A 27,616-nucleotide genomic window follows, 5' to 3' on the forward strand; every position below is an offset into this window, starting at 1 on the left:
CCCCCCCCCGCCCCCGTCTTTCCTTACATGACTTACAGAGTAATTATAATTTATAAGATATAATGAGTTGCAGTTTATAAGCTGTAAACAATGTTATTTTTCATAAGAGCCAAGTTAGAAGAATTTCTGTCTAAAAACGATAAGGGGTAAAACAGTAAGCACTGAAATAAATATTCTAGCTAAATGGTCCCCAAGCACAGACAAAAATAAGAAAGAACAGTGTCATCTATCTTTGCAAATAATGGGCATATTATAGAAGGATCGTTTTCAGCCCATTTCCCGTCCTGCAGGGCAAAAATTGGCTCAGATAAAGAAAAAAGAGCTACTAAACTTGGGGGTGGGTGGGTGGAAACCCACCAATTATTTTTAATGCCGGTTAAGCAGCCTGCTTCAGAGGATATGGTTTTTCTGGCTCTCAAATATGTCGGGTCCCTCCGCCCCGCAACTATTCCTGTGTCTGTCCTCCTCTCTGGAAGCTGGGAGGTCTAAAAATAGAGGATGAATCACAGCAGATAATCCAGTGCAGCGGTTACATAAACAGCCGGCTGGGGCGGCGGAGCCTCTGGTCGGAACGAAAAGTACCTGGGTTAGCCTTGTCACACTAAATAGGGTCCCCCGGAGCCGGCCTTCGGGAGGCGCGGCGGGGGAGGAGGCCTGGGCCTGCGGGCCGCCAACAGCCGGGGATCTGCGGGAGGGAGCACAGGGCCCAGGCCGGGCGAGGGAGGAGAGGCGAGTGGGGCTGCCGAACCCGACGCTCCCTCCCCATGGCCGGGAGCGGGCCGCGAAGGCGGCGGCGGCGCTGACGGGCTCGGGGCGGGGCGGCCGGGGGCCCGGGGCCCTGGGGAAGATGAACGCCCTCCTAGAGCAGAAGGAGCAGCAGGAGAGGCTGCGGGAGGCGGCTGCCCTGGGGGACATTCGGGAGGTGCAGAAACTGGTGGAGAGCGGGGTGGATGTGAACTCCCAAAATGAGGTCAACGGCTGGTAAGTGGCGAGCGGGGGAGGCCTGAGGGTTCAGGGCTGCTAGCTTGGGGCGTGGAGCAGTCAGCCTTGACCCAGCACGCTGGCTAAGGTAAAGGCTGGCACCTCAGGCCTCGGAGGTTGTGCCCTTTCGAGACTAGCCCTGGCCTCGTTGCCTCGAGCAGTCCGAAGCGCATCCTTCCCAAATCATACCCTACCGTGGTCCACCGCGGCCAGCGCCCTCTAGGGCACTAGAGCCCACGCCATCATCCCCCGCGCTCCCTGGCTATGCTTGGCCCAAAAAGTGATACTAGAGGCTTTGATTCTCAGCGACTCTGCTCTGGATTTCATCAGGCTTCAATTATTTTGCCAGGGGCGCTTCTGAAGAACACTTCGTGCAGAGATGAAAGCATAAGCGACCGCGCAAATGCCAGTCGTAGAACCAGCACTATTTCTCTAGCCAAGACCAGGAGAAAAGAAACAATTACAAAAACCCCACCACTTGCATCATAATTTGCCTCTGTGGTTTCAATGCAGCAGTGATTTGCTATTGCCTACAGCTGGCTATTGGGAGGAGGCTCATTTGTTTGCCCTGTAGAGGGTTTTGTTTTCCTATTACAATTTCCAACAGAGAATTTCACCCAAGGCTTTAGATGTCTGCTTGCAGATTGCTTGCCCCCTTCCCAACTAAATAAGGAGTCTCATTTTAAGATGCGATCGAGCCTTTAGTTTGAAGTTACTGAATGTGGTATTCTGCCCGTTTTTGCACTTCTACTTAATTCAGGTAATGTTTAACTAGCCTATTTGCTAGTTTAAAGTTAAAGTAAGTTTGAATCTACCTCCCCCCAGCTTTGTAAATAGAGTTGTACATCTTGAAATTCGTACACCCATACACTGGAGATCATTTGAATTCCAGAGAATGTTTTGCCCTGGTCGCACAATCGTTAATATGATATCAGAGTCAAAATTGAGGTTTCCTTGCTTCCTAAGAAATCTACCTGCCTCCTTTCCCTAAAGAAACTATCCCAGATAGCTGTCCACAGCTAGGAGACAGTGAACAAACACTTTTCTTGTCTTGTCTCAAGTGTTTGCAACCAAAAAAACTTGGAGTTGTGTTTGTCTTGTCATGCCTTCCAAAAGCTGTGAATTGCTGTTTTGGCACTGGGAGGCAGTGTTTTACAGAGCAGTGAGCCTGCCCTTGCTGCAGGCTGTACCTGCTTAGCTGTGTGCTCTTGGCTGAGTCACTTCATTTTCTAGGGATTTCAGAAGGATTGTTAGCCTTTACTGAGATGAAGGATAATACATGGCTGCCATGCATTGAACGTGCTCTGTGGCCCAGATATGGTTCTGAACACCTGACATCTCATTATGACTATCTGGGGACATATGTCATTATTATTTTCTCCACCTTAAAGATCAAGAAACTGTGTCCCCAAGAAAATTAAGTAAACCACCTAATTTTCTTTTTTTTTCTTTTTTTAAAAATTATTTATTTATTATGTATACAATATTCTTCCTGCGTGTATGCCTGAAGGCCAGAAGAGGGCACCAGACCTCATTCCAGATGGTTGTGAGCCACCATGTGGTTGCTCGGAATTGAACTCAGGACCTTTGGAAGAGCAGGCAATGCTCTTAACCGCTGAGCCATCTCTCCAGCCCCCCCCCCCCCCAATTTTCAAAATATCCCTAAATTACTAAATCTGGAATTTAATTAGTCTACGTTACTGTTCGCCTTTAAGTAACTGGTAGAGCTGAAAGTGAATCCAGCGTCTGTCACCTTCAGCACAGTGCCTGCCCTTGCTAGACATACAGTGAATGTCAAGTGAGGTTGAAGTCCTGGGAAGAGGCTTCCTATAGATTTAATTCTACTCCACTCCCATCAATTCAATCCAAGAGTGAAGTCCTAGATTCCCTTCATCCCGCCTTATGCTCTTGGCCTACCGCTTTGAGTCCTTCTCGTCTCAGCCTCTTATATGACCAGACCAGATTGTAGGCACTGTCCTCGGTCCCTGTCTTTCCTTCACACACCACATACAGTCAGCCAGTTCTGCTGCTTCTATGTTCACATAGGATCTGACTACCTCTCAGAACCACTATCTGACTGCCACACTGTCATACAAAGCCACCGCCATTCACCTTGCTGGATAGTTGCATGGTGTCCTTGCTTATATCATGACCTTAACTCGTGGTTTGAGGGACCCTGACTTAGAACAGTTGGGTCACTTTGTGCATAGTCCTCTAGTGGATCCCATGTTCCTCTGAAAATCGATTTCCACTCCCTTACCTGCCCTTTGGCCCCATCTCTTGAGACTTGCTTCCTTGTTCACTCCTTTCCATTCCCTTGGCCTCCCTGGTTTTCCTGGAACAATTCACCCCAAGTCTAGACTTTTGCTTTTGCCTTCTTTCTTGCCTAGAAAGCTTTTCTTCCATATACCCATGGTTTGCTCTCTATCATTCAGCTCTTAGCTTAAATGTTAGCTTCATGGTAAAGCTTTTCCTTGGTTATCAGTTAAAATTGTGCAACTCCAGCTGGGCAGTGGTGGCGCGTGCCTTTAATCCCAGCACTTGGGAGGCAGAGGTAGGCAGATCTCTGTGAGTTTGAGGCCATCCTGGTTTACAGACAGGGCTACACAGAGAGAAACCCTGTCTCAAAACACCAATAAGTAAATTATGCAACTCCCCTCCCAAACCCTGCCATTTCCTAATCTGTTACTCTGCTTTATTGCCCCATAACACTATCCATCCACCTAACACGCTTTCTAGTTTGCTTATTTATTTGCGAATTGTCCTAGCTTTGTTGAGTGTAAAATGAGTGAAGAATGATCACAATATTAGGTTTTTCTTTTCTTTTTAAAAATTTTTAAAGATTTATTAATTTATGCACTTTATGTATATGAGTGCTCTACTTGCATGTATGCCTGCATGACAGAAGAGGGCATCAGATTCCATATTAGATGGTTGTGAGCCACCTTGTGGTTTGCTGGGAATTGAACTCAAGACCTGTAGAAGGACATCAGTGTTCTTAACTGCTGAGCCATCTCTCTATCCCCTACCCTTTTCTTTCTTTCTTGACTTGGTCTTGCTGTGTTGCCTGGACTGGCCTTAACTCTTGTCCTCAAAGTTACCTTCTTCCTACCCTAGTCTACTGAGTAGCTGTGGCTACAGGCAAACCCCACTATACCCAGCTCCTCAGGGGATGTTTGGAAGATTAAATGAGTGGAGTCTTTAGAACGATGTCCAACATGTAAAGTATTAAGTTTGTGCTCGCTATTGTTATTTTCTTGTTATTAGGCAACATGTTGGGATATAAAGTCACCCTGAAAAAAAAAAAGCCCGACTCTTTTCAATATTGAAAAGTAGACTGGTGACTGCTTTCAATTCCTGGTTGCTCAGTAACCACAGTTTCAGCAGTGATGAATGATGCCCAGTTGATGAATGATGCCCAAAGCCTCTGGTCTAAAATACTTTCCAGCCCTAATGGGATATTCGGACTAGAAATATAAAGTTTAAAGAGTTGAAGTTCAAAAATAGAGTTTCCACATCAATTGTAATTCAAGTGTCATGTGTCCCCTTTGGCTTTAGAAATGAGTATTATGGTTTATGAAGAAGTTGAAAATACTGCCTGACTGCAGTGGTTGTGAGTTATAGCTGCCCATAGCCACTCAGCTCTAGACAAACAGTGGTCATGAGGGTCCAGGGTGGCTGGGGCATGCTGTGTCCACTTAACCCCGTTTCCGTGGTAGTGCTCTGAGCTGGTGGTTTGTCGAGAACGTCTCTGACGCACTCACGGTCTTACTCTTTCACTCTGCTCACGGCTGACTAAGTGCTTCTTTCCAAAAAGGAGCGTGCTTTTTGCTCAGCTTGGTCCGTTTATTTTTGAGTACTCACCGTATCGTAATTATTCATTTTCAAGCCTGTGCCACAGACATTTTTACACAAACACACTCGGAGCTGTGGTTTGCTCAGAACCAAGGAAATTTTGGATCCCCCTATGCTAAGCAATATTTATTATCCTAGGTTCACTAATAAGGGATAAGAAATAAGCACTTGGACTGGAGACGTAGCTCAATGGTCGCATGCTGGCCTAACATGTGAAAACATTGGTTCAGTCTCTGATATCATACACACATGCATCCACACACACACATGCATGCACACGCATCTGTATATGTCAGGTAGATGCTTCCTTCTGTTCACCCTCTGCTGGGGGTGTAGCTCAGTGATCAATCACTTGCCTAGCATGTGTGATGCCCTGGGTTACAGCACGACAAAAGAATTTTAAAAGCTTCTTTGCTGTTTTCCCCACATGGGCAGTCATTTTTGTTACAGAGTACAAGAAAGGCGGTGGATGGTGAATGAGTGACTCCACCCAGTCATTCGGGCTGTGTTCTCTATGTTATTAATGTAAAGATACACAAGACAAATCAACTTTTCCTTGAAATGAAATAAGCTCTACGATGGTTGTACTTCTTAGGTTAGTGGCCTCTTTGTTGAGCCTCTTCTCTGTTCATTATCTTATCTGAGTTTGGCTGTAAACTCTGACAGTGATTATCTAGGTTAAATCAGAGAGTTGATAAATGGGGTCAATTAAAATGGGGAAAAGTGTTTTCCTTCCATAATATGCACTCCACTTTGCACCTGAGGGTGCAGCTTCTGTTAAGATGGTGTATTTGAGGGATGCTAACTAAATTTCTCTACAGTATTAAACAGTCCTTTGGACTGTGCAGCACCTCTATGTGTACAATAGTAAGTAGTTTTGCTTTAGTGAGGCTGTTAGCAGGGTCTATTCTTGAACCAATTTGGTTGTTGATATCTTTGTTTTCTGTGCCTCCAGAGTAAAAAAGTATGTGTGCAGTGTTTCATTTGAGCAGATGAGAATATGTTGGTAGCCGCTGGAGAGATTGAGAAAACCCAGCATTTTGAAAAGTGAAAATTTGGAAATCGTGTGTGTGTGTAGGTGTGTGTAGGAAAGAAACTGAGGAAAGGGCAGTAAGCAGCTAAGATTGATGCAGTAGTCCCTGCTGTAGTATGACTGACATGACAGAGAAACCGCAGTTAGGAGATAGCTATTAGCCTGACGATATTTACTCTTCAGCTGGCACTTGATGTACATAAAGTTTCCTTAGTTTCTAAACTAAAGAGGTAACATAGAAATCTGTTTAAAGAGACCAGGATCTAATGGATCTTACTAATGGAGTAGCATCCTGAAATGTCACTGCAGTCAGCAGCCAGCAGTCTCTGAAACCTTGGAAATAGAAGCTCCTGTCATAGATTAATGTTTCTTGAGGTCTAAAAATTAGAACTTTATCTATTTATTTTGCAGTGCTAAGATTGAACCCAGATAGGCCTTGTGTGTTCTAGGCAAGCACCATTGAGTTACAGCTCCAGCCTCAAGAATGAAACTTAAAAATAAAATTTAAGCATATTAAAATATTATTATTATTGAAGATGGGGATGGGTCTCACTATATAGCTTTGTCTGTCCTGGAACTCACTATGTAGAGCAGACTGGCCTTGAATTCACAGAGATCTGATTGCCTCTGCTTCGCAAGTACTGGAATTAAAGGCATGTGCCACTGTTCCTGACTATATTAATATTTTGATTATCTGCTTTGTGAAATGAAAAGTTGAGATTGCTGGTTTGACTTCTGAGTTCTAGCTGAAGTCTAACAAGCTTATGTATATTTATTTACTAATGTTTGTAATTTGGAATCTTGAATCACCTTTTCTCTTTCTTCAGTCATTCTTTCTTCTTTTTTTGGGACAGGACCTGTTTACACTGGGCATGTAAGCGCAACCATGGCCAGGTGGTCTCTTACCTGCTAAAATCAGGGGCTGACAGAGACATTCTTACAACAAAAGGGGAAATGCCAGTGCAGTTAACATCAAGGAGAGAAATCAGAAAGATTATGGGAGGTAAGTCTGTTTGGGGTAATATTATTTGTCAAACAAATACATTAAGATGTGGTATTATTGGCCACATTGATGCTGATCAGATAACAGGTGTTACTTTTGTAAATTAGTTACTATGCCAAGGTTGTGATTCCACATTATTTGTAGGATTCCAATATTATAAGTTGTGGTTTTATAATCTGTAAAAGTGAAGACAGTAAAAATGTTCTTCTCTCTTCTGACCTCAAGAGGCAGTCAGTCCTAACTAAAATATTTGTCACATCTCATAGTTTCCACCATGCTCCTTTCTTGGTGAGTTCATGGTCTGTATCTTTCTGTTTTTAAGTGGAAGAAACTGATGACGATGACGAGCTCCCCCAGCTGAAGAAGGAGTCAGATCTGCCCTTTGTTCCCAACTATCTGGCCAACCCAGCCTTCCCTTTTATCTACACGTCCGCAGCAGAAGACTCCACCCAGCTGCAGAATGGGGGCCCCTCCACACCTCCAGCATCACCCCCTGCAGACGGCTCACCGCCATTGCTGCCCCCCACAGAACCTCCTCTGCTAGGGGCCTTTCCTAGGGACCACACCTCTTTAGCACTGGTTCAGAATGGTGATATTTCTGCCCCCTCTGCCATACTCAGAACACCAGAAAGCACAAAACCTGGTCCTGTCTGTCAGCCACCAGTGAGTCAGAACCGCTCCCTATTCTCCTCTGTCCCATCTAAGCCACCGGTGTCTCTGGAGCCTCAAAACGGGACATATGCAGGACCAGCGCCAGCATTTCAGCCATTCTTCTTCACTGGAGCATTTCCATTTAATATGCAAGGTAATGCCTTCCCAGCAGACAGCCTCTGCCTCGGGAGTGAGGTCTGTTTAACTGAGGTGTATGCAGAATCAGGGAAAGGTTCCAGGACCTTTCCCAAGGAACTCCCTTCTCTCAGGATTCATGCACTGTAAACTTTTTATTTGAAAATATGGAAATGTTGTTCCTTTTCTATCATTCTTAGGAACAAAAATTTTTTCTTGCTGGGTATGGTGGTGCACACCTTTAATCCCAGCACTCTGGAAGCAGATGCAGGAGGATCTTTTGTGAGCTCAAGGCCAGCCTGGTCTACAGAATGATTTTCAAAGCAACCAGGGCTACACAGAGAAACCCCGTCTCAAAAGACCCCCCCCAAAAATTTTTTTATGAATATGAGTATTTTGCCTTCATGTAAGTGTGCCGTGTATGGACGGTGCCCACAGAGACCAAAGAGGTGCCAGATCTCCTGGAACTAGAATTTCAGGCCTCATGAGCCATGTGGCATATGGGTACTGGGAACTAAACTCTGGTCCTCTGCAAAAACAGCAAGTGTTCTTTTTTTTTTTTTGGTTTTCCGAGACAGGGTTTCTCTGTGGCTTTGGGGCCTGTCCTGGAACTAGCTCTTGTAGACCAGGCTGGTCTCGAACTCACAGAGATCCGCCTGCCTCTACCTCCCTAGTGCTGGGATTAAAGGCGTGCGCCACCACCACCCGGCCAGCAAGTAGTGTTCTTAAAAGCTCATCCATCTCTCCAGCCCTTTCCCCTAATATTCTTTTTTTTTTTTTTTTTTTTTTTTTTGAGAAAAAGGAGGGACTATTCTTGATAATTCTTGATGATTCTCTATAATATTGAAGGGTTCAGAGAGTTATTTGGTGAAATAGGCTATCATTCCTTCTCTGGTTTTTACTTGCTATTCTTCTATAATGAAGGACTTGGGGGGCAGGGCTGGAGAGATGGCTCAGTGGTTAAGAGCACTGGCTGCTCTTCCAGAGGATCTGGGTTCAATTCACAGCACCCACATGGCAACTCACAACTTTATGTAATTTCAGTTAAGGGGATAAGATAAAATTTAAAAAAAGATCTCAGTAAAGAAGGACTTTTCCTTCTCAGTTATAGCCATACTGACTTTTTTCTGGTATGACTGCTTTGCTTGCATGAATGTTTGTATACCATGTATGTGTCTGGTGTCCTCAGAGTCTAGAAGAGGTTATTGGATATCCTGGAATGAGTTACAGACAGTTGTGAACCACCCTGTGGATTCTGGGAATTGAACCTGGGTCCCCTGGAAGAGTAGCCAGTGCTCTTAACTGTTGAGCCATTTCTCCAGCCTGGACTCATAATTCATATTATATTCAGTGTGTTGTAATAATTTGATATAGTCATTCTTTTGATATTCAGATTATTCCTAATTTAGCCAGTGGGAACCCCTTCAAGCTAGTTCTTAATGTTCTATGAACACATCCCCATTATTCTTGGAACACATCCTTATTTCTAGTGCAACAAGATGTTCCTGGTTTATAGTGTCATTTTCCCCACTCCAACACTGCAGTTCACCATTCTCCTAGGAGCCCTGGTTCTTTTGGGTAGAGAATAGGATTAAGAAGCTAGGATGTGGACATTAAGTGTCCTTCTTGCTATAGGTGTAACAGTTCTAGGCTTAATTAGAGAGAAGGGAAAAGAAGGGATGATATAAAGAGGGGATGGGAGAAGAGAAGGAAGCAAATATACACGTGTTTGTATGTATATGCATATTCACATGTATATGCATACTCATGTATATTTCTCTTTCTGTGTATGTATTTGTTTGGTTTTGTTTGTTTGTTTTTGGCAGAGTCTCACTATATAGTCCTGCTAGGCCCAAAACGCATGTAGAACAAGCTAGTGTTGAATTCATAGAGATCCACCTGCCTGTGCTTCCCAAATGCTAGGGATAAAGGAGCACACCACCATGCCTGACTGTTTTTTTTTTTTAATATAAAGCCTTTATTTATTTTTAATATTTATTCATTTATTTATTATGTATACAATATTCTGTGTGTATGCCTGCAGGCCAGAAGAGGGCACCAGACCCCATTACAGATGGTTGTGAGCCACCATGTGGTTGCTGGGAATTGAACTCAGGACCTTTGGAAGAACAGGCAATGCTCTTAACCTCTGAGCCACCTCTCCAGCCCCGCCTGACTGTTTTAAGAACATTGGAAACCACAAGTTCATTCAGTTCTAGTTTCAGTAAAATCCATGTCGTCTGGTGTACACTTACCTTTCCTTTTCACCTGTTTTCACCTGACTTCCTAGTTTGTTTGTTTGTTTGTTTGTTTGTTTTTTTTCGAGACAGGGTTTCTCCGTAGCTTTTTGGTTCCTGTCCTGGAACTAGCTCTTGTAAACCAGGCTGGCCTCAAACTCACAGAGATCCACCTGCCTCTGCCTCCCGAGTGCTGGGATTAAAGGCGTGCGCCACCACCGCCCGGCCTGACTTCCTAGTTTTGAAGATCTGGTACCATAGCTGCTAATGTCGGACCTATGATGCTGTGCTGTGTCTGTACTTTAAGAGCAGGGCAGAACTGACAAATGCATGTGAATACTTGGCTTCAGGCATCTTGACGCCGGGTCTGCAATGTAAAGGCGGATAGATTGCTTCTAACCCTGGCTCATGCCTGTCGTGTTGCCTGTCATGTTACCTACTCCCAAGCTAGGATCCTCACTTAGCAAGGTGTAGTGTTTCAAGTCCTGCTTAGATTTAACTTTTTTTTTTGTTGTTCCTTTGCTGTTTTTGTTTTGACTTGGTGGTAGGTTTTTTTGTTTGTTTTGTTTTTATTTTTGTTAATAGGTTTGGTATGTAGCCTAAGCTGGACTCAAACTCACAGAGAGATCTGCTTGTCTCTGTTTCCTGAGTTGCTAGGATGAATTGTTTTTGGTGTTATGAGAAGTCCAGGCTGTCCTCGCTCTACTTCATATTGCTGGGATTATAAGTATGTGATGGAATCCATTCCTGGCTCCTTTTCTGTCTTTATTTCAAGGAATGTTATGTGTCCTAAGTAACTTTAGATCCATAATTGTTGAATCCTGTCAGAAGATCTCTCGGGGACCACATCTTGTCCATCTTCCTGACCGTCTTCTCCTTTCCCTACGCATGTGTAATTGGTACTCAAACCCTTCTGGAGTCTTTACCTCCTTATGTCCGATGACAGAGATTAGTGGCCCTTACAGAGCTAGGATAGCTGTTGCTCCTGCCCCCTTTTGCTTGGTGAACCACAGTGGAGAAGACAATGTAGGAAACTGCTCCAACAGAGCCAGCAGTGGGTGTAAACAAACCTTCCTGACTGGCCTAGGTTTTCTTAGTGGGTGGCACAGACCTTCAGTTCCACACACTGAGCTACACTTCTCTTTCTCTAGAGCTGGTACTCAAGGTGAGGATTCAGAACCCATCTCTTCGGGAAAATGATTTCATTGAAATTGAACTGGATCGACAGGAGCTCACCTACCAAGAACTGCTCAGAGTGAGCTGCTGTGAGCTGGGTGTTAATCCAGACCAAGTGGAAAAGATCAGGAAGTTACCCAATACTCTGCTGAGAAAGGTAAGAAGTCTGCCCAGCACAACTGAGTGGCTGCTGTCTGCATTTGGAGCACGCCTAACTTCTTCCTTGGTTATTGAGTCATAGCTGAAGGGAAAGCCAGTAAGTAGCAAACGGCTAAGGGAGCTAAGGTCATAGTTAGGTTGTATTTATTGTTTGTCCTAGGCCAGCAGTGGATATATGGCAGTCCTCCTTTCTCAGCCTCTTGAGTGCTGGGAATAAAGGTGTGAGCTACTATATTCTAATACACTGGCTTTTTTTTTTTGTTTTTTTCGAGATAGGGTTTCTTTGTAGAGTTGGAGCCTGTCCTGGAACTAGCTTTATAGACCAGGCTGGCCTTGAATGAACTCACAAAGATCCACCTGCCTCTGCCTCCCGAGTGCTGGAATTAAAGGTGTGCGCCACCACTGGCCACACTGGCATTTTTGAAGATTGGAAGATAAGCAGAATGTTATGTGGGTCTGTGGGGCTTGCCTTAGTGCTCTATTAGGGTGTTCTGTGATGAGGTGAGGCCCACTTGGGCCTCTAGCCAGCTAAGGTTCTTCAGCATCAAACTGCTGGCTTCTTTGGTTCCTGAGGAAAACTGATAGCCACTTGCCTGTCCCTTCAGGACATTCACATCCTACATCAGAGACTGTTCGGGCCTTCTCCATCTTGTTCAGGATATACCTGGGAACTGATCATTGCTTAGCTGCCCCAGGGATTTGATTTTCCTTCTAGATTGAAGATAGACCAAGATACTACAGTACAACCCAGCAAACATAGACACAAACTGCTTCTGTTAATCTGTTGCCCTTGGCTGGCAAGATGGCTTAGTGGTTAAAGGCATTTGCTGCTAAGCCCAATGACCTCAGTTCTATCCCAGAGCCCCACATTGTGGAATGAGAGAACCCATTCCCACAGGTTGTCCTCTGACCTCCACTTGTGTATCATGCATGACACAAACACATGTGCATACAAAATAAGCAAATAAACAAACATAATAAAAAAAGTAACTAAATGGAAAGGAAAATTTAACTCATCACCCTGTTTTATTTTAGGACAAAGATGTGGCCCGACTCCAGGATTTCCAGGAGCTGGAGCTGGTTCTGATGATAAGTGAGAATAATTTTCTGTTCAGAAATGCTGCGTCCACACTGACTGAGAGACCTTGCTACAACCGGAGAGCTTCAAAACTGACATACTAACATAGTAGGGCTTTTATCACTGAGTATTGTGACAGTATGTGTCACCTCTGGGCCAAAGGACAAGCCATTGATCCCAAAGCCTCGGATGCCCTCCAGGGCCCCTGGTGTCACTGCGTAGTGTACACTAACATCAGCCTCAGCAGGAGGGAACCCTGACCCCCAGCAGCGGTGCCACTCTTCCAAGCCTCTTGGTGCACAATAAACTTATTGCTGAATCTCTGAACAGCTGAGAAGTGGTCTTGAGAGGCAGAAGCCAGAGGTACGATAGCCAATGTTTTATGTGCAGAGTCTAGAGTTGTCGACGCAGAACCTGAGAGCGGACCTATTTCCAGCCACTCCTGTTGACAGTGCACCTGAAGGGCCGGGAGCACTTCTCTTGGTGTTGCATGCTCGTGATTGATGCTCCTGAAATTGTGATCGACTAGGGAGGAAGACTGGGGAAAGCAAGCACATGGCTGTGAGGGTTCACATAGCGTATTTATAAATGTTACTCAGGTTTAAAGTATTTAAAAATATAGTTATCTAATTGTAAATAGGCTGTTAACCAAAAGAGCTCCCCCTCCCTCTCCCCCACTTTTGTTTTGTGACCACTCATGACTGCCACCTTCTCAGGACAGTCATCTTTGCGTCTCCTCCCTTCCACAGTCACTAGAGGGCTCTCTAATGCTTTCTAAAGGAACATTTTTACTCTGCAGCAGTTCCTGTCATCCTTGTTGAATTGCACCATTCAAGAAGAGCACAAATACTGCTGGTCCACGCCCACCACTCTCACTTCCCACCAGAAATGAAAAACAGTTTTTGAGCCTGAATTTGTTGCTGTTTTAACGGTCATTGTGGGAAACTGAACTAAAGGAGTTAGCATCTTTATTTTTGTATCAAAGATAAAGGTTATTTTGGAAATTATTAGGATTTTTACATAACTCTGAAATCTGTTGCTTTTGTAAACCAATTGTTGGATCTTAGGAATCCCCTATCACCACCCTCAGTCCACTGGACAGTCAGTTGGGAGCACCCAATCAGACTCCGGAGCATGGCGTAAGGGTCTTTCCCAAGAGTTCATTCAGAGAGTCTTCCCCTTCTAGGCATCGTTAAAGTTGAAAAGCCTCCGTTTTGCTGAAACAGCTTAACTTGAGAAATAGGACCTGGCCCATGCAGACAAACAGGAGAGCAGGGGCTGGAGCAGCTGTTGACGAGGATCCCTGCTGTCTTAAGCTTTCTCCCCATAGTGCCTATAGTTTCCAAAGAAACTTAACTTCCTGACTATTAACTCAATTGTATTAGAACACTGCAGTTGGATGAGAACATGCAGATGTCGTGGAAGAGGATGTTGTGCTGAGGTCATGGCCTCCCGCTGCCACCTGAACGCTGGAATGAAGTTGAGGTGTTCAAGGCCAGCTTCGTAGGGTCACTCTGTGTAGTGGATTAATCATACCCACCCCTGGTACAGCTGGTGACTTCCTCTTGTAGAGTGTTTGCATAGCCGAGTGGCGGTTGCTCAACCCCCCCCCCCCTTCTCCCAAGTGCTTTAATGAGGAAACCTCCCCTGTTTCAACCCATCAGACTCTACTTCATCTAGATGTACTAACCTTCCCCACCCCACCCCCCAATTTGCTTTGGAAAAACTTAGTTTACTGATACAATTAAGTGTGGTTCTATCTTGGAAGAAATAAATTCAGTATTAATTCATGTCTAAACTACTGGGGTTCAAACTCCATCAGCCACCCCAATTGATGAGAGCTTCTCAGAAGCAGTAGAGACCTGGCTGGGAGGTGGGCTACAGAAGAGTGCTCCAGAGTGCAGAAGCAGAGTGACCAAGGGTCTTGGTGTCCCAAATGGGGGACAGGTTCCACTTGGCTCTGCCTGATGCCCTGTCCTTTGCTGAAGTCCTCTGTGGTCATTGCCTCTGGCAGTGGGATGAAACTGCATGGTTGCTCTTAGGTGAGTTTGAAGTCTTAATCTATGCATTCAGAGAAATATTTTTATATGCTTTGTGTAATTTATAACAAGGGATTTTCTTTCAAGCGTTGTTAACTGAATGCACTTCTCCTCCTCCTCTACTGCATCCTGAAAGCATGTGTTCACACTGTGTAAACATTCACAGGAGACTTTTCCTTGTGTGTCGTCGACTGTTCAGACATAACAGGTATTATTAAAATCAAATGTTAACTGACCACGTCCACTTTCTCTCATTTTGCCCTCGTAAAGAGCCCTGTATTCTAATCACAGAGGGTTCAGATTGCTTGTCAGGCCCCATGGGGCTGGCACTGGGAGGGAAAGGGAAGGGAAGGACCAGCTCCCCAGCTGAGCCTCTTCCACCCCGGTGCCACTGCTATTCCAGCAGCACTCAGGCCTCATCAGTAGCAGCTGGAGACAGATTCTCTGTGGCGTCTTCCCTCCCAGTTCACGGCAGTCACTCTGCTTCCCTGGAGCCGCTGAGCCAGTTAGATAGAGGTCATCCCCTATTAACCACAGTTTTTGATTATCCTATTTACTTGACACAACTGAGCCTCCCCTTTGGGCTGTCAGCACCTGTCATGGCCTCCGTGAGTTCAGAAGCAAACGGCCGAGGCAGGAAAGGAAACAGCCTCCCACCTTCAGATTCCTAGCTGAGAGGCATGCCAAATGACTCTCCTGTTGGTTCAGGCCAGCTAGTGCCTCACAGAGCAGACGTCATGCCAAATTGGCCTAATAAATCAGAGAGCATAGCAGAGACCTTTTCTTAGCACCGAGGAGAGGCAGAATAATTTGGGCGATTTTGCTTTCATCCTTGCGATAGAGCAAGGATGGACGTCACCTTCCATATACTCGGAAACAACCTGCCAGAAAAAAATGGGATTAACCTTTAACAAATGGTCCTGCAGCATAGGCCAACCCAGGGCATATAGAAAAAGCAGATCAAAGGCACTGTCTCTTCAGCGACTGGCAAGCACTTAGCGTGAGGAAAGAAAAACAGCCACCACCTACAGCCAGTCACTTTTCACCAAGAGTAAGGGTACAGATGAGGGTGAGAAAGCCGAGGAGGTGGCAGAACATCCATTTCACGTGGAGCCCTGGTATCAGGTGAGCTCAGCAGAGAATAAGCAGCCTGGTACCAGGTAAGCTCTGCAGAGAATAAACCTTTGTTGACTCATGCAAAATGGCTCCAAGGGGCTGGGGAGGCAAGGACCAGGGACACTTCTGACCTTCCTGTTCGCCCAGCTGACCTGTGGAGACGGAATGACCAGTGGTCTTCCTGGTAAACAGGCATCTAAAGGAGCCACTTTAACCCCTGGAGAACAGGCTTGGAAGACAGCAATGACATGGCCCCAGTAAATTTCTCAACAGCTCTTCCCGAGAAGCTAAGGCCTCAGGTCAGATTTCAGGGCCTTTATTTCTTACCTTCCATGTCATCTGCCCAGCGGAGCGGGAGGCACTGTAATTTCTCTGTGAATTTTGGCTCTGAAGATGATATTTGTGGCCAAAAATTCCAGGTCTGAAGGTTTCAGATCACTCAGCCACAGAGAAGTGTAGGAGGCCCTCCACTTCTGGTTCTTCACAAAGGTTCTAGCCCCCCAGGCTTTGGAGATGCGAAGAAGGAGGCAACACATGCCGTATCTGCTGCTGACCACAGTTTTATTTCACACGTATCTTATCTGAAGTGGATTTAGACAGCACCAATACAGGAACTCCGTTCCTGGGGCAGACAGCCTGACCTAGCAATCCCTGGCCCAGGAGGAGGAAGGATTGTTTAAAAAAAACAATGGAAAATATGAAAATGTAGAGGCAGGAGTGAGGTCTCAAAAACAAATCGAAACTGCAGTATGGGCCGGGCTGTGGTGGCGCACGCCTTTAATCCCACCACTCGGAAGGCAGAGGCAGGTGGATCTCTGTGAGTTCAAGGCCAGCCTGGTCTACAAGAGCTAGTTCCAGGACAGGTGCCAAAGCTACAGAGAAACCCTGTTTTGAAAAATAAACAAACAAAACCCAAAACTGCAGTATGGGACTAATGGTAGGCTAGGCCGGGAGACCCAGGCGCTGGCCTCAATCAGACTTTTAACTAGATTCCCACTCACTTCCTCATTTCGGTGATAAGTATGGCTAGTCTGGAGGCAACTTCCAGAATAATAATAATAAAATAATAATAAATGTCACAAATGTCCCAACTTATTGCCATCAAGTCCATTCTGCAGTTGACAATTCAGACAAGGAAGAAACCCTTGGAATGTATTCTAGGCGAGTCCGGCATCTTTGGCCATCCCATAGAAGATGCCTCCAGCTGCGATGAGGTTGGTTGGAGAATCAAATTCAGCTACTACCCCTTTGTCCAAGACCAGGACCCTAGCCAAAAGAGAATAAGTAGTTAGGTCTCCCAACAGTGTAGACCCAGCCCTGGAGGCCAGCCCTGCCCTTTGGGTACAGCTCAGGCTCCGTGGTGACATGTCAGCCCACCCACTCAACCAGCCCACTTAGCGCAACTGATAGGCCACACGCGCACACTTGCGAGGCTGGTTATTTTCGCTATTTTGTTAGCTGTCCTAGTGCACGGCGCAGTGTCTGGAATGAAACACAAAGTCCTATTCATCTCTGCTAGTCTGGGCTTGGAAAGCCTTCTCTAATGAGCCCTTCCTCTTGCTGGGGTTGCAGGGCTTTTCAGATGGCTGTGTGCAGGGAGTCACGGGCCTGCAGAAGGCCCGGTGGACATGCGTCTGTTTTATGCCAGCTCACAAAGGCACACGGCAGGAAACCAGGCTGCAGTGAGGCCAACGCTGCAATCTGGGACTTGGGCTGCTGCTGCTGCTGTTGTTGCTGCTGCTGCATGGATCCACTGCCCCACCCCAGGCAAGCCCGAGCCTGGCGTTAGAGCCTCTCCTATCAGCCACACACAGCAGGCACCTGGCAGAAGACCCATAGGCAGCTGCACCAGGGTAAGGTGGGAGGGTCAGGGGCCTCCAAGCCTGGAGAGAGACTCCTTTGTGAGAGGGGCAGGTTGCTTTCTGATCTCCACCTGCTGGGCTCCTACATCTGTGTTCTGGGAAGGAGTGCACGTTACTACCTGGCCCCTGTCCAAACCTGGGCCTGGAGGCTGTGTTTTCCAAACTCAGCCTCCAATGGCGTCTCCTGGCCCTTAACATGAAGACCAACTGAATCTGCACGGTCTTCAAGAACAGCTTTGGGGGCTGGTTCTTCTCTCCGGCTCCACTCTCTAGCCTCAGTACTCCCTGCCTTGGAGCTCTGCTGCCTCTATTTCTTTTTTTTTTTTTTTGGTTTTTCGAGACAGGGTTTCTCTGTGGTTTTGGAGCCTGTCCTGGAACTGGCTCTTGTAGACCAGGCTGGTCTCGAACTCACAGAGATCCGCCTGCCTCTGCCTCCCTAGTGCTGGGATTAAAGGCGTGCGCCACCACCGCCTGGCCTGCCTCTATTTCTGAGGCCTTCACCCCCTCCCTTCCTCTCTTCTCCTCTCTCACCCTTTCCCCATCCTTTGGGTCCACCTGGCACTGCCCTTTCTTAGAAGAGAAGGCCCTGCCACCCCGTGTAGACTGATTTCTCTGCTTGCACACAGGAATCCCTGCTTACTTCCCGTGGGCTCTAATTACAGGCTCTGTAACCTGACTCTCTGATTAATTTCTGCCTGCCCTTTTAGAATGAGTGAACTCCCACCCCCCATGGTGGCCCCGAACCTCCCACCCTAGGGCTGCTAGGGCATGGATCTGGGAAGATCCTCTCAGCCCCGCCTCTCTCCTCAGAGACAGAGCCCAGCTCTTGCAGCCCGCTTGCATTCTTTTCCCAGTGGGGTCCTGAATGGGAGTGGGGGCTAGAAATCGGGTAAGGATGGGACACACACAGGGTAGCATCAGGGGTCCCCTCCCCAGATCCTGCTGGCTGCATGGGGACACTTCCAAGAGAAAGCCTCGGTTGACTCATCCCCCTACCCAAGGAAGTCAAGAGATGCTGAGGGCAATGCTGTCTTTCTCACTCTAGGAAGAATGATTGCTAAGGGAACCACAATACATAGGCTTTATGGGGACTGGGGAGCAAACTGACATTTCTCGGTGTTCCCTTCAGTTTAAACATAATTTCGCGCCGGGCGATGGTGGTGCACACCTTTAATCCCAGCACTCGGGAGGCAGAGGCAGGCGGATCTCTGTGAGTTCGAGACCAGCCTGGTCTACAAAGCTAGTTCCAGGACAGGCTCCAAAGCCACAGAGAAAGGAAACCCTGTCTCGAAAACCCAAAAAAAAAAAAAAAAAAAAAAAAAAAAACCAAAACAAAACAAAACAAAAAACCATAATTTCGCTGACTCCTTACAGCAGCAGTTCCGAGAAACATGGAACAGGCTTCACGAGTGACCCACAGTCCCACAACAATCGGGCTCAGCCCTCTGGCTCAGACACCATGTCTTTCTCACAAGTATCTGCTCTTCTGGGCACTGTTAGGGTCTAGTCACCAAGGATGGGACCCGGGAAGCTGTCATGTACCTCCCAAGCAGCTTTATCTTATTCCCTGTGACCTGTTGTGTGTCCCCCACAGGCAGTGGTGAGATGCGGATGAAGTGATAGTCATGTAAACACTCCACCAGCAAGCTTGGATGGGATGTGAGGAGCCATTACCCTCCCCTTTCCCATTCACAGCAAGGAGCACGGAGGCGGTCCACGCCGTTTCCAATGTCTAGGGAGCCTGGTGTACGGTCCCCACTTGTTGGTAATTCCACAAGGACCCTGTGCCTTTGCAGATATCACTGAACCCAATTAACCCTGCTCTGTTCTGCCTCTTAAGCATAACTTGGGAACCCTGTCCTGGACTCCCATGCCATAGCCAATTCCAAGAGTCTCATGCCCAGGTACTTTCATTGGCCCTGCCTCTTCCGGTCTCCCAGGTGATAGCCACAGATCCCCTCACCTTTCATGACTTTCCATCCCCTCACCCCTCTGGCTTTCCATGACCCACCTGTTGTAATCCATGATTGTGTTGAGCCGGTGGGCAATGGTCAATACAGTGCAGTCTTCAAACTGGGTACGGATGGTGCCCTGGATGAGGTCATCGGTCTCCAGGTCAATGGCAGCAGTGGCCTCGTCTAAAACCAGGACGCGGCTCTTGCGGAGCAGGGCTCGGGCCAGGCACACGAGCTGCCTCTGGCCAACACTGAGAAAGAAGGTAGGAGTTGCCAGTTAGGTACCCAGGCTACCTTCCCGGCCTTGTTTCCAACATGTTTGCCTCTACTTCCTCTCAGCAGCCCAGGACTATTTCTCTTTCCTGGTTCTGCCACAGCCCTCTAGGAGCAGGGAGAAGGCTTTGTACTATCATGAGGGACCTGGAGGGTCAGACCCAGAGCCAAGCATCACTGCGAGAGCTCTGCTGTATGTATTCTCAGGTCTCTTTCTGAGTTCCCTTCCAGACCGCATTCCTCAACTAGCGCCACAGTGTCTTTACCTCGTATCGTCAGTCAGTCATTCAGACGCGATAGTAAGAACATACTGGGACTGTGCTTCCCGGATATTTGCATACAAGCCACTCACGCCATCTTGCTAAACTATGATTAGACCGTTCTGGCAGCCATCTCCTACCCACACAGGGAATAGAGAGCACGGTTCTATTTGGGAGGCAAGGAAGGGAGGGACCTGGGGACTCCCCATCTTTCTTCACTTAAATCAGGAGGGTGGATCCTTATCTTCAACCTCCAGCCTTGAAAGCCAGAAGCAGTAAACAAAGCCAGGCTGTGTTCCCAACCACAGAGGCCACAGCACACCCCCTCTCCCCCATTCCCCCATACACACACACACACACACACACACACACACACACACACACACACACACCCAAGGACAAATACCTCAACCCTTCCCAGAGGGGTGAGTCACAGCCAAAGTAAAGACCGGCCTCCCTCCCTGGCCTCTTCCCGCAACTAATGAAGGTTCTGGCAGCAGAACGAGCTGCCAGATAGAACTCAGGGCTGATTAATGGTGGGCCTGGCACAGGCTGCAGGTTATACTTAAAGTGACCACAAGCTGACTGAGGGAGGAGGAGGGACCGTTTCTGTCTCTGAGGCTGGTGTGAAGGGCTACAGATGCTCTTGGGGACCTGCTGGGGACTAGCAAGCAGCTAGGAGCTCTAGAGACAGAAGCTGGAGAGCCCATACTGCCGCCAGCCATACCGCATGTAGTTATGTAAGTAGAAGCTGATTAAAGGTATACAGTTATCCTTACAGGGTTTTTTTTTTTTTTGAGAGGTGGGGGGGTAGAGGGGTTGTATTGGGAATTCAGTCCAGACCTCACATCCACTAAGCAAGAACTACATCTCCATCCAGCCAAGGCTAACCTTGAACTTTCAATTTTCTTGCCTCAAGTAGCTGGGGCTACAGGTATGTGTCACTGGGCCTGCACCACCTGTTTTCTGTTTGAGGAAGCCTTGTGATGAAGGAAGAGAAGTGATGGGGACAAAATCTCACATCTCCTTAAGGCCCCTGCCCTGCCTCTGCCTGGCCAGGCAGTTTTGGGCAAGCAATTCCGTTTCTATTTCCAGAAGAGTTGAAATGAGACGGTGGAGGCCAGACGACTTTGAATACCGCAAAACATTAAGCGCTGGGCAGATGTGACCTTTGTTTGTTTGTTTCAAGTTTTGAAACATGAGTATGTCCTGAATATAAGGAGGAAAACGAAGGGTTAGGAATGTAGGGCGCGGTGAAGTGTTTCTGAGCATGTGCAAGGTCTTGGGTTCGACCCCAGCACCCAAAGGAAAGAGTAAGGAAAAAAGAGAGGGCAGAAAGGGCAGAGAACTCATTGACACTCCACAGGAGTGCACGCGGGCTAAGTGCTTCTCAGCGGAACTGGCCCAGGATTGCTCCCTTCAAAGTGAAACCACTGATTGGGCACATCTGGCTCTTTCATACTTGAATTCTGGACAGAGCTGTGTTGCAAATGGAAAATACAGACAGGTGTGGCATATCACCTCAGGAGGCAGAGGGAGAGGCTGCAGAGGCAGAGGCGGAAGTAGAGAGAGAGAGAGAGAGAGAGAGAGAGAGAGAGAGAGAGAGAGAGAGAGAGAGATCTCTGTGAGTTCTAGTCCAGCCTGGTGAACATAGCAAGTTGTAGGACAGCTGGGGTTAAGACATAGAGAGTCCCTGTCTCAAAACACAAATAACCTCCAGGTAGTGGTGGTGCACACCTTTAATCCCAGCACTTGGGAGGCAGAGGTAGGCAGATCTCTGGGTTCAAGGTCAGCCTGGTCTATGCAGCGAGTTCCAGGATGTCCAGGGCTACACAGAGAAACCTTATTTTGAAAAAAAACAAAAAACAAAACAAAACAACAAAAAGAAAATGGAAAATACATACAGGATTTTAAACATCTGTGGAAAAAATATCCATGATAACTTCTTTTTTTTTTGACTTTTTGAGACAGGGTTTCTCTGTGTAATAGCATGTACCACCACCAGGTTTATTTATTTATTTTTCCTTTAAAGATAAGAAACTGTAGCCTGGTCTACAGAGCGAGTTCCAGGACAGGCTCCAAAGCCTCAGAGAAACCCTGTCTCGAAAAACCAAAAAAAAAAAAAAAAAAAAAAAGAAACTGTGATGTAACCCAGACTGGCCTTAAAATTAAGGTAATCGGGGACTGGAGAGATGGCTCAGAGGGTAAGAGCACTGGCTGCTCTTTCAGAGGTCCCGAGTTCAATTCCCAGCAACCACATGGTGGCTCACAACCATCTGTAATATAATGAGACCTGGTGCCTTCCTTGCCAGCAGTACATTGTATGCTTAATAAATAAATAAATCTTTAAAAAAAAATTAAGGTAATCCTTCCGTTTCAGCCTCCCAAGGTCTAAGATGATAGACATATACCACCTACTAGCTTTTATATTGATGACACATTGGATATTATTTTAGATACATTGGGCTAGATAAAATATGCTTTTAGAATTTATTCCAGGGCCTATTCAGTTAGATGGTTCAGTGGATAAAGACACTTGCCATTCAGCCTGATGGCATGAATTTGATTCCTGTAACCCAATTTTAGAAAGAGAGGACTGGCCAGGCAGTGGTGGCGCACGCCTTCAATTCCAGCACTCGGTAGCAAAGGCAGGCTGTGAGTTCAAGGCCAGCCTAGTCTACGAAGCTACAGCTAAACTCTGTCTTGAAAAAAAAATTAAAAGAAGCCGGGCGGTGGTGGTGCACGCCTTTAATCCCAGCACTCGGGAGGCAGAGGCAGGCGGATCTCTGTGAGTTCGAGACCAGCCTGGTCTACAAGAGCTAGTTCCAGGACAGGCTCCAAAGCCACAGAGAAACCCTGTCTCGAAAAAACAAAAACAAACAAAAAAAAAATTAAAAGAAAAGAGAGAACTAACTCTTGTAAATTGTTCTACACATGAGTGCCACTAAACAAATACTTACGTTTTTAGAAATATTTATTCTACCAGGTATGGTGGCATACCCCTATAATTCTAGTCCTCATGAAACTAAAGCAGGATTACCTTGAGTTCTAGGCTAATCTGAACTACACTGTAAGCTTGTCTCAAAAAATGAGGTAAGAAAATTAACTTTTTAAAAGATGTGTTTTTATTTATGTGTATGCTCGTGTGTCTGTGTGACTATATGCTGTGTGTGTGTTGTGTGTGTGTGTTGTGTGTGTGTGTGTTGTGTGTGTATGTGTGTGTGCCTGTGGAGGTCAGGTGAGGGCACTGGGTCCCTTGGAGCTGAATCTACAGGTAGGCATGAACCACCTGATGTGTGTGCTGAGAACCAAACTCTGACCCTCTAGAAGAGCAGCAACTGTTTTAACCTCTGAGTCATCTCTCCAACCCTGCAGCAAGTGTTCTTAACCACCGAGTCATCTCTCTAGCCCCAAATTAATTAATTAATTCACCTGTTTATCCTTGTTTGTTTGCCTCTCTTGTTATCATCAGTATTATTTTTATTATGTGTGCATGCCTCTTTGTGTGTATATGTAGTTATGTGTGTATAAGGTGTGTGTGTGTGTGTGTGTGTGTGTGTGTGTGTGTGTGTGTATGTGGAGGTCAGAGGATAACTTTGTAGAGTCGATTCTCTCCTACTTTTACCTTGGTTCCAAGGATTGAACTCAGGTCACCAGGTTTGTGCAGTAAGCATCCTACTCTACTGAGCTACCTCACTGGTCCATGCCTTTCTCGAGAAGGGGTATCACTATGCTGCCTATTAATGTGACTACTAGAAAAAAATACAATTATATATATGTGTGTGTAGCTTGAATTATATATATGTGTGTGTGTGTGTGTGTGTGTATTTTGCCTGCATGTATGTCTGTGTACTTTATGTGTGCAGTGCCTACCAAAGCCAAAAATGAGGTTAGATTTCCTGGAACTGGAGTTACAGCAAGTTGTGAGCTGCCACGTGGGTGCTAGAAATTGAACCTGGGTCCTCTGGAAGAGCAGCCACTGCTCTTCACTGCTGAGCCATTTCTCCAGCCTCATATTACATTATTATCAGGGAATGCAATGCAAGCAGGCATAGACTATTATTATCCCTACTTATATAGTGAATGTAAAAGAGACACAGAATGGTTAAGCAACTTGCCCTAAATCACACAGCTAGGACTAGGAACATGGCTTAGCAGTAAAGAGCTTGCCTAGCATCAGTGAATCTAGCACCAGAAACAAACTCAAACAGAATACAAAAGAAAATCTAGGTATCTTGAGGTTTTTGACTCAGTAGGAACAGATTGCTGATCTCTGGACCACACAGCCCAGAGGCTCGGGATGTGGAACCTAACGGTCTGGAGGGGGCACAGGGAATACAGAGAGAGCCTGCTTTGTATATTCCTCATCTGACTGACTCTATCCTGGCAGACATATTTCCAGAGAGCATGGGCTTCCTTGTGCCACAGGTACATACATGACCCTAGAGCCCAGAAGATTCCAACAAGGGTGAGACTGTTCCATCTGAATGTCACTGGAGTCGAATTGGATGAGAACCAGAGCTGGTTCAAATCCCAGATATGCCTTCTCTTAGCTGTGCAACTTTGGCTAATCCCCTGCTCTCTCTGAGTTTGTTTCCTAAACTGCCAAGGGAGTCTTGTGTGAGCAGTCTGAGGAAACGCCGTGTGCCTTTGAGGATATACTCCATAGGAAATAACATCCCTGTGCAGCCCCAGCTGAGGTGCATGCCTGCATGGGTTAGGAGCTCATCAGGATTCTGCCCAGCACCCACAGGGCCCCCAGTTGGGGGCAGCATTCCTGACATGTCCAGCCCCATTCCTACCTGAGATTATCCCCACCCTCTGAGCACTGGAAGTCCAAGCCTGCAGGCTGGCTGCTCACAAAGGCATGGAGGTGGGACAGCTCCAGGGCCCTCCAGATGTCCTCCTCTGAGTAACGGCCAAAGGGGTCCAGGTTCATGCGCAGGGTCCCCGAGAACAGGATGGGGTCCTGGTGACATAAAATCAGGGAGAATTAGCTTATACCCTAGAGGGAATCTCAGGAGCAGGGAAAGGAAAGTGACCAGGCAGCAGCTTTCTGCTCTGTCCCCAGTATTTCAGAAGGGGGACATTACCAGGGAGATAACAAAACTATCTGTGGGGGAGTGATAAACCTCAGCCTGGCCAGTCGCTAAGTCCCCTGCCTGAGGCAGGAAGCAGGGCCACTAATCTGCTTCCGAAGTGTCTACTTGGCAGAAAAACACCATAAGGATCTAGCAAAGGCTGTGCCACTGGAAACGGTGCATCCAGGAGAGAAAAACAGGAAACCTCGGCCCTGCTGTGCTGGGAGGAGCCTGGGGTCTTTCCCATGTGCTAGTTCAGGAGCCCAAGGGCAGTTCTGACTGGCCGAAGTGTCTGCCCTTCCAGATCTGTGCCTGGGTGGCTCTTTTATTGACTCTCTCTGCTCCCCTCTGTGGAGGCCTCTCTCCAAGCAGGCCCCCGGGCTCAGTTCTTAAGTTCTTGAAGTTTCAGGGTTTGGGAAAGGGATGCAGGGAGGAGCAGGATCAGCAGGTTCTTACCTGGGGGATGATGGTGAGCCGAGAACGCAGGTCATGGAGGCCAATGTGTGCCACGTTGAGTCCGTCGATGCAGATCTCACCCTCTGCGGCCTCCAGGATTCGGAACAGGCAGAGAGTCATGGAAGACTTGCCAGCCCCAGTACGGCCCACAATGCCTACCTGTGGGGCATGGGAAAGGTTGTAGGGGGCATCTCTAGGTTTCTGTCAGCACCCCAATGGATAGCCAGTTCCAGCATCTATGTTCTCCCCACAAGGGATGTGGCAAGGTCCCCAGGCACCAGTACCTTCTCGCCACCCTGCACATGCAGGGTCAGGTTCTTCAGCACCAACTCAAGGCCCGGACGGTACCGCACTGAATAGTTCCGGAACTCCACTGCCCCACGTGTGGGCCAGCCTTCTGGAGCACGGTTGCCCTCTATCACCCAGGGGGCCTAGCAGGAGACAGTTGGGTTCTTACGGTCTCATCAGGGTAACGACACCTGTTCAATCCCTCTCCCGCTGCTCAGCCCCACCTTTCTCCAGACACCTCAATCCTCACCCACCATGGTCCCTGATGGAGAGGCCTGATACCCTGTGGTTCATTGAAATTCCTATATCCTTTGACTTTTTTCTTTGATGGAACCCAGGGGCTCACACGTGCCAGGCAAACAGGCTACCACTGGGCCACACCCTCAGCCTTTTCTCTTTGATTTCATGCCCCCAAATGCAACTCCAGAACCTCTCTGTCCTGCCCCTACCAATCTGTTACAGATATCTGAGGTTTGCTTCCTGCCTACTTTAGCACCCCCTTTCATCACCTTTATTCATTCTTTGCTACTATGTGTCACCAATGAGACAAAGCTCTCCTTCTAGGAGGCTTGCATTCCAGCATACACAAGGGTGCATGGTTTATACGTCAGCAAGTCTCTATAGCGAAACAAGTGGCGGACGCTTGGGACCAGAAGAGTCTGGGGTTGATCTTCTATGCATTATTCAAGAAGGCTTCCGGAATGGGTGACAGTGGTAACCTGAAGGAGGTGATGGAGGGGACAAGGCAAGTGGCTATCTAGAGGAAAGGCACGACAGATAAGGGGACGCTGTTTGCATTCTGCAGTACTGGGGCTGGTACTCTGAATTACCTCCCAAGTGCTGGGCTTACAGGCACCAGCCACCAGGCCAGGTTTATTTGATATCAGCAATAGAACCCAGGGCTCTGGGCATGTTTGTTCCACACTTTACCGAAAGAGTTATCACAGTAGACCAGGCTGGGCTTGAAGTCAGAGGTCCTCCTGCCTCTGCCTTCCTAATGCTGGGATTAAAAAGACTGCACCACCATGCCCAGTTCCCAGTGGAGTTTCAAAGGGTCCCATTGGGCACTTCAAGGAGAATGGACTTGCCAGGTAGGTTACGAGTGAGCTGTTTTCGTGGAAAGCAGGCTCCAGCAGGCAAGGGCCAGGGTAAGGAAGAAGTAAAACCTGTGTAGGTCACAGCTTAAAATGTACTTCATAGCTAGGTAGTGGTGGCACACGCCTTTAATCCCAGCTCTTGGGAGGCAGAGGCAAGCGGATCTCTGTGAGTTTGAGGCCAGCCTGGTCTACAGAGTTAGTTCCAGGACAACCAGAACTGTTACACAGAGAAATCCTGTCCCAAAAAAACAAACAAACAAAACAAAGCAAAAACAAAACAAAACAAACAAACAAACAAACAAACAACCCAGACTTCACAACAAAGAAGAGCTGAGAACTGAGGCAATGTGTTGCAGGGGAAAGTGGGGTGGGGGCTGTTTGTGTCTAGAATGGAAGGTGAACATAGATGAGAATCATCCAACAGAGGGAGCAAGACAGACGGTCTAGTAGAGGAAGCCATAGTCTGAAGCCGGGGGGCTGGACTTTGAAACGAGAAGGGAAAACATCAGCTCAAAGAAAAAGGAAGGAGGAGGAGGATGCCCAGGCAGCACTGAAGAGCTGAAGATGAAGAGAGTTCACATCATCTTTAACCTATTTTCTCACGGAAGGAAGGGTCAGGCAAGGTGGAGGGCTGAGCGCAGAGAACGGAGGCAGCACAAATTCTAATTGTTCTTAATAAAAAGCATGGAGTCAGATATTAGGGGGCAAAAGCTGAGAGATCAGAGAAGCAGAGCGACCAAGCATTAGAGAGACCTCTACCGATGCTTAGACCAAAAAGGTGGTCCAATCCTCAAACTGCCTCCTCAGTCTTCTTCCTCTGACTGCATCCTCAGACTGCATCCCCAGACTGCATCCTCTGACTGCATCCTCAGACTGCATCC

The 27,616-nt window shown here is 47.1% G+C and overlaps 2 protein-coding genes across 2 annotated transcripts in view; one reads left to right on the forward strand and one right to left on the reverse strand.

The window, feature by feature from the left end:
• Positions 1 to 600: 600 nt before the first annotated feature.
• On the forward strand, positions 601 to 14,578 carry Ankrd40 (ankyrin repeat domain 40). Its single transcript, XM_005350552.3, has 5 exons — positions 601 to 981; positions 6,724 to 6,872; positions 7,195 to 7,677; positions 11,047 to 11,228; positions 12,266 to 14,578. Exons 1-5 carry the CDS (start codon positions 848 to 850, stop codon positions 12,410 to 12,412), a joined length of 1,095 nt encoding a protein of 364 aa, XP_005350609.1. The 5' UTR covers positions 601 to 847; the 3' UTR covers positions 12,413 to 14,578.
• Positions 14,579 to 16,354: 1,776 nt separating this feature from the next.
• The window catches only part of Abcc3 (ATP binding cassette subfamily C member 3), a 53,464-nt gene continuing 42,202 nt past the window's right edge, over positions 16,355 to 27,616 (reverse strand). Inside the window, exons 27-31 of the mRNA XM_005350553.2 lie at positions 25,635 to 25,781; positions 25,351 to 25,509; positions 24,616 to 24,782; positions 19,337 to 19,531; positions 16,355 to 16,729 (exon numbers count right to left, since the gene is read on the reverse strand). Coding sequence (XP_005350610.1) covers positions 16,621 to 16,729; positions 19,337 to 19,531; positions 24,616 to 24,782; positions 25,351 to 25,509; positions 25,635 to 25,781 — 777 coding nt within the window. The 3' untranslated portion in view covers positions 16,355 to 16,620. The remainder of the gene's footprint in view (positions 16,730 to 19,336; positions 19,532 to 24,615; positions 24,783 to 25,350; positions 25,510 to 25,634; positions 25,782 to 27,616) is intronic.

This window comes from Microtus ochrogaster, chromosome 7, assembly GCF_000317375.1.
Source record: "Microtus ochrogaster isolate Prairie Vole_2 chromosome 7, MicOch1.0, whole genome shotgun sequence".
Classification (NCBI taxonomy): Eukaryota; Metazoa; Chordata; class Mammalia; order Rodentia; family Cricetidae; genus Microtus; species Microtus ochrogaster.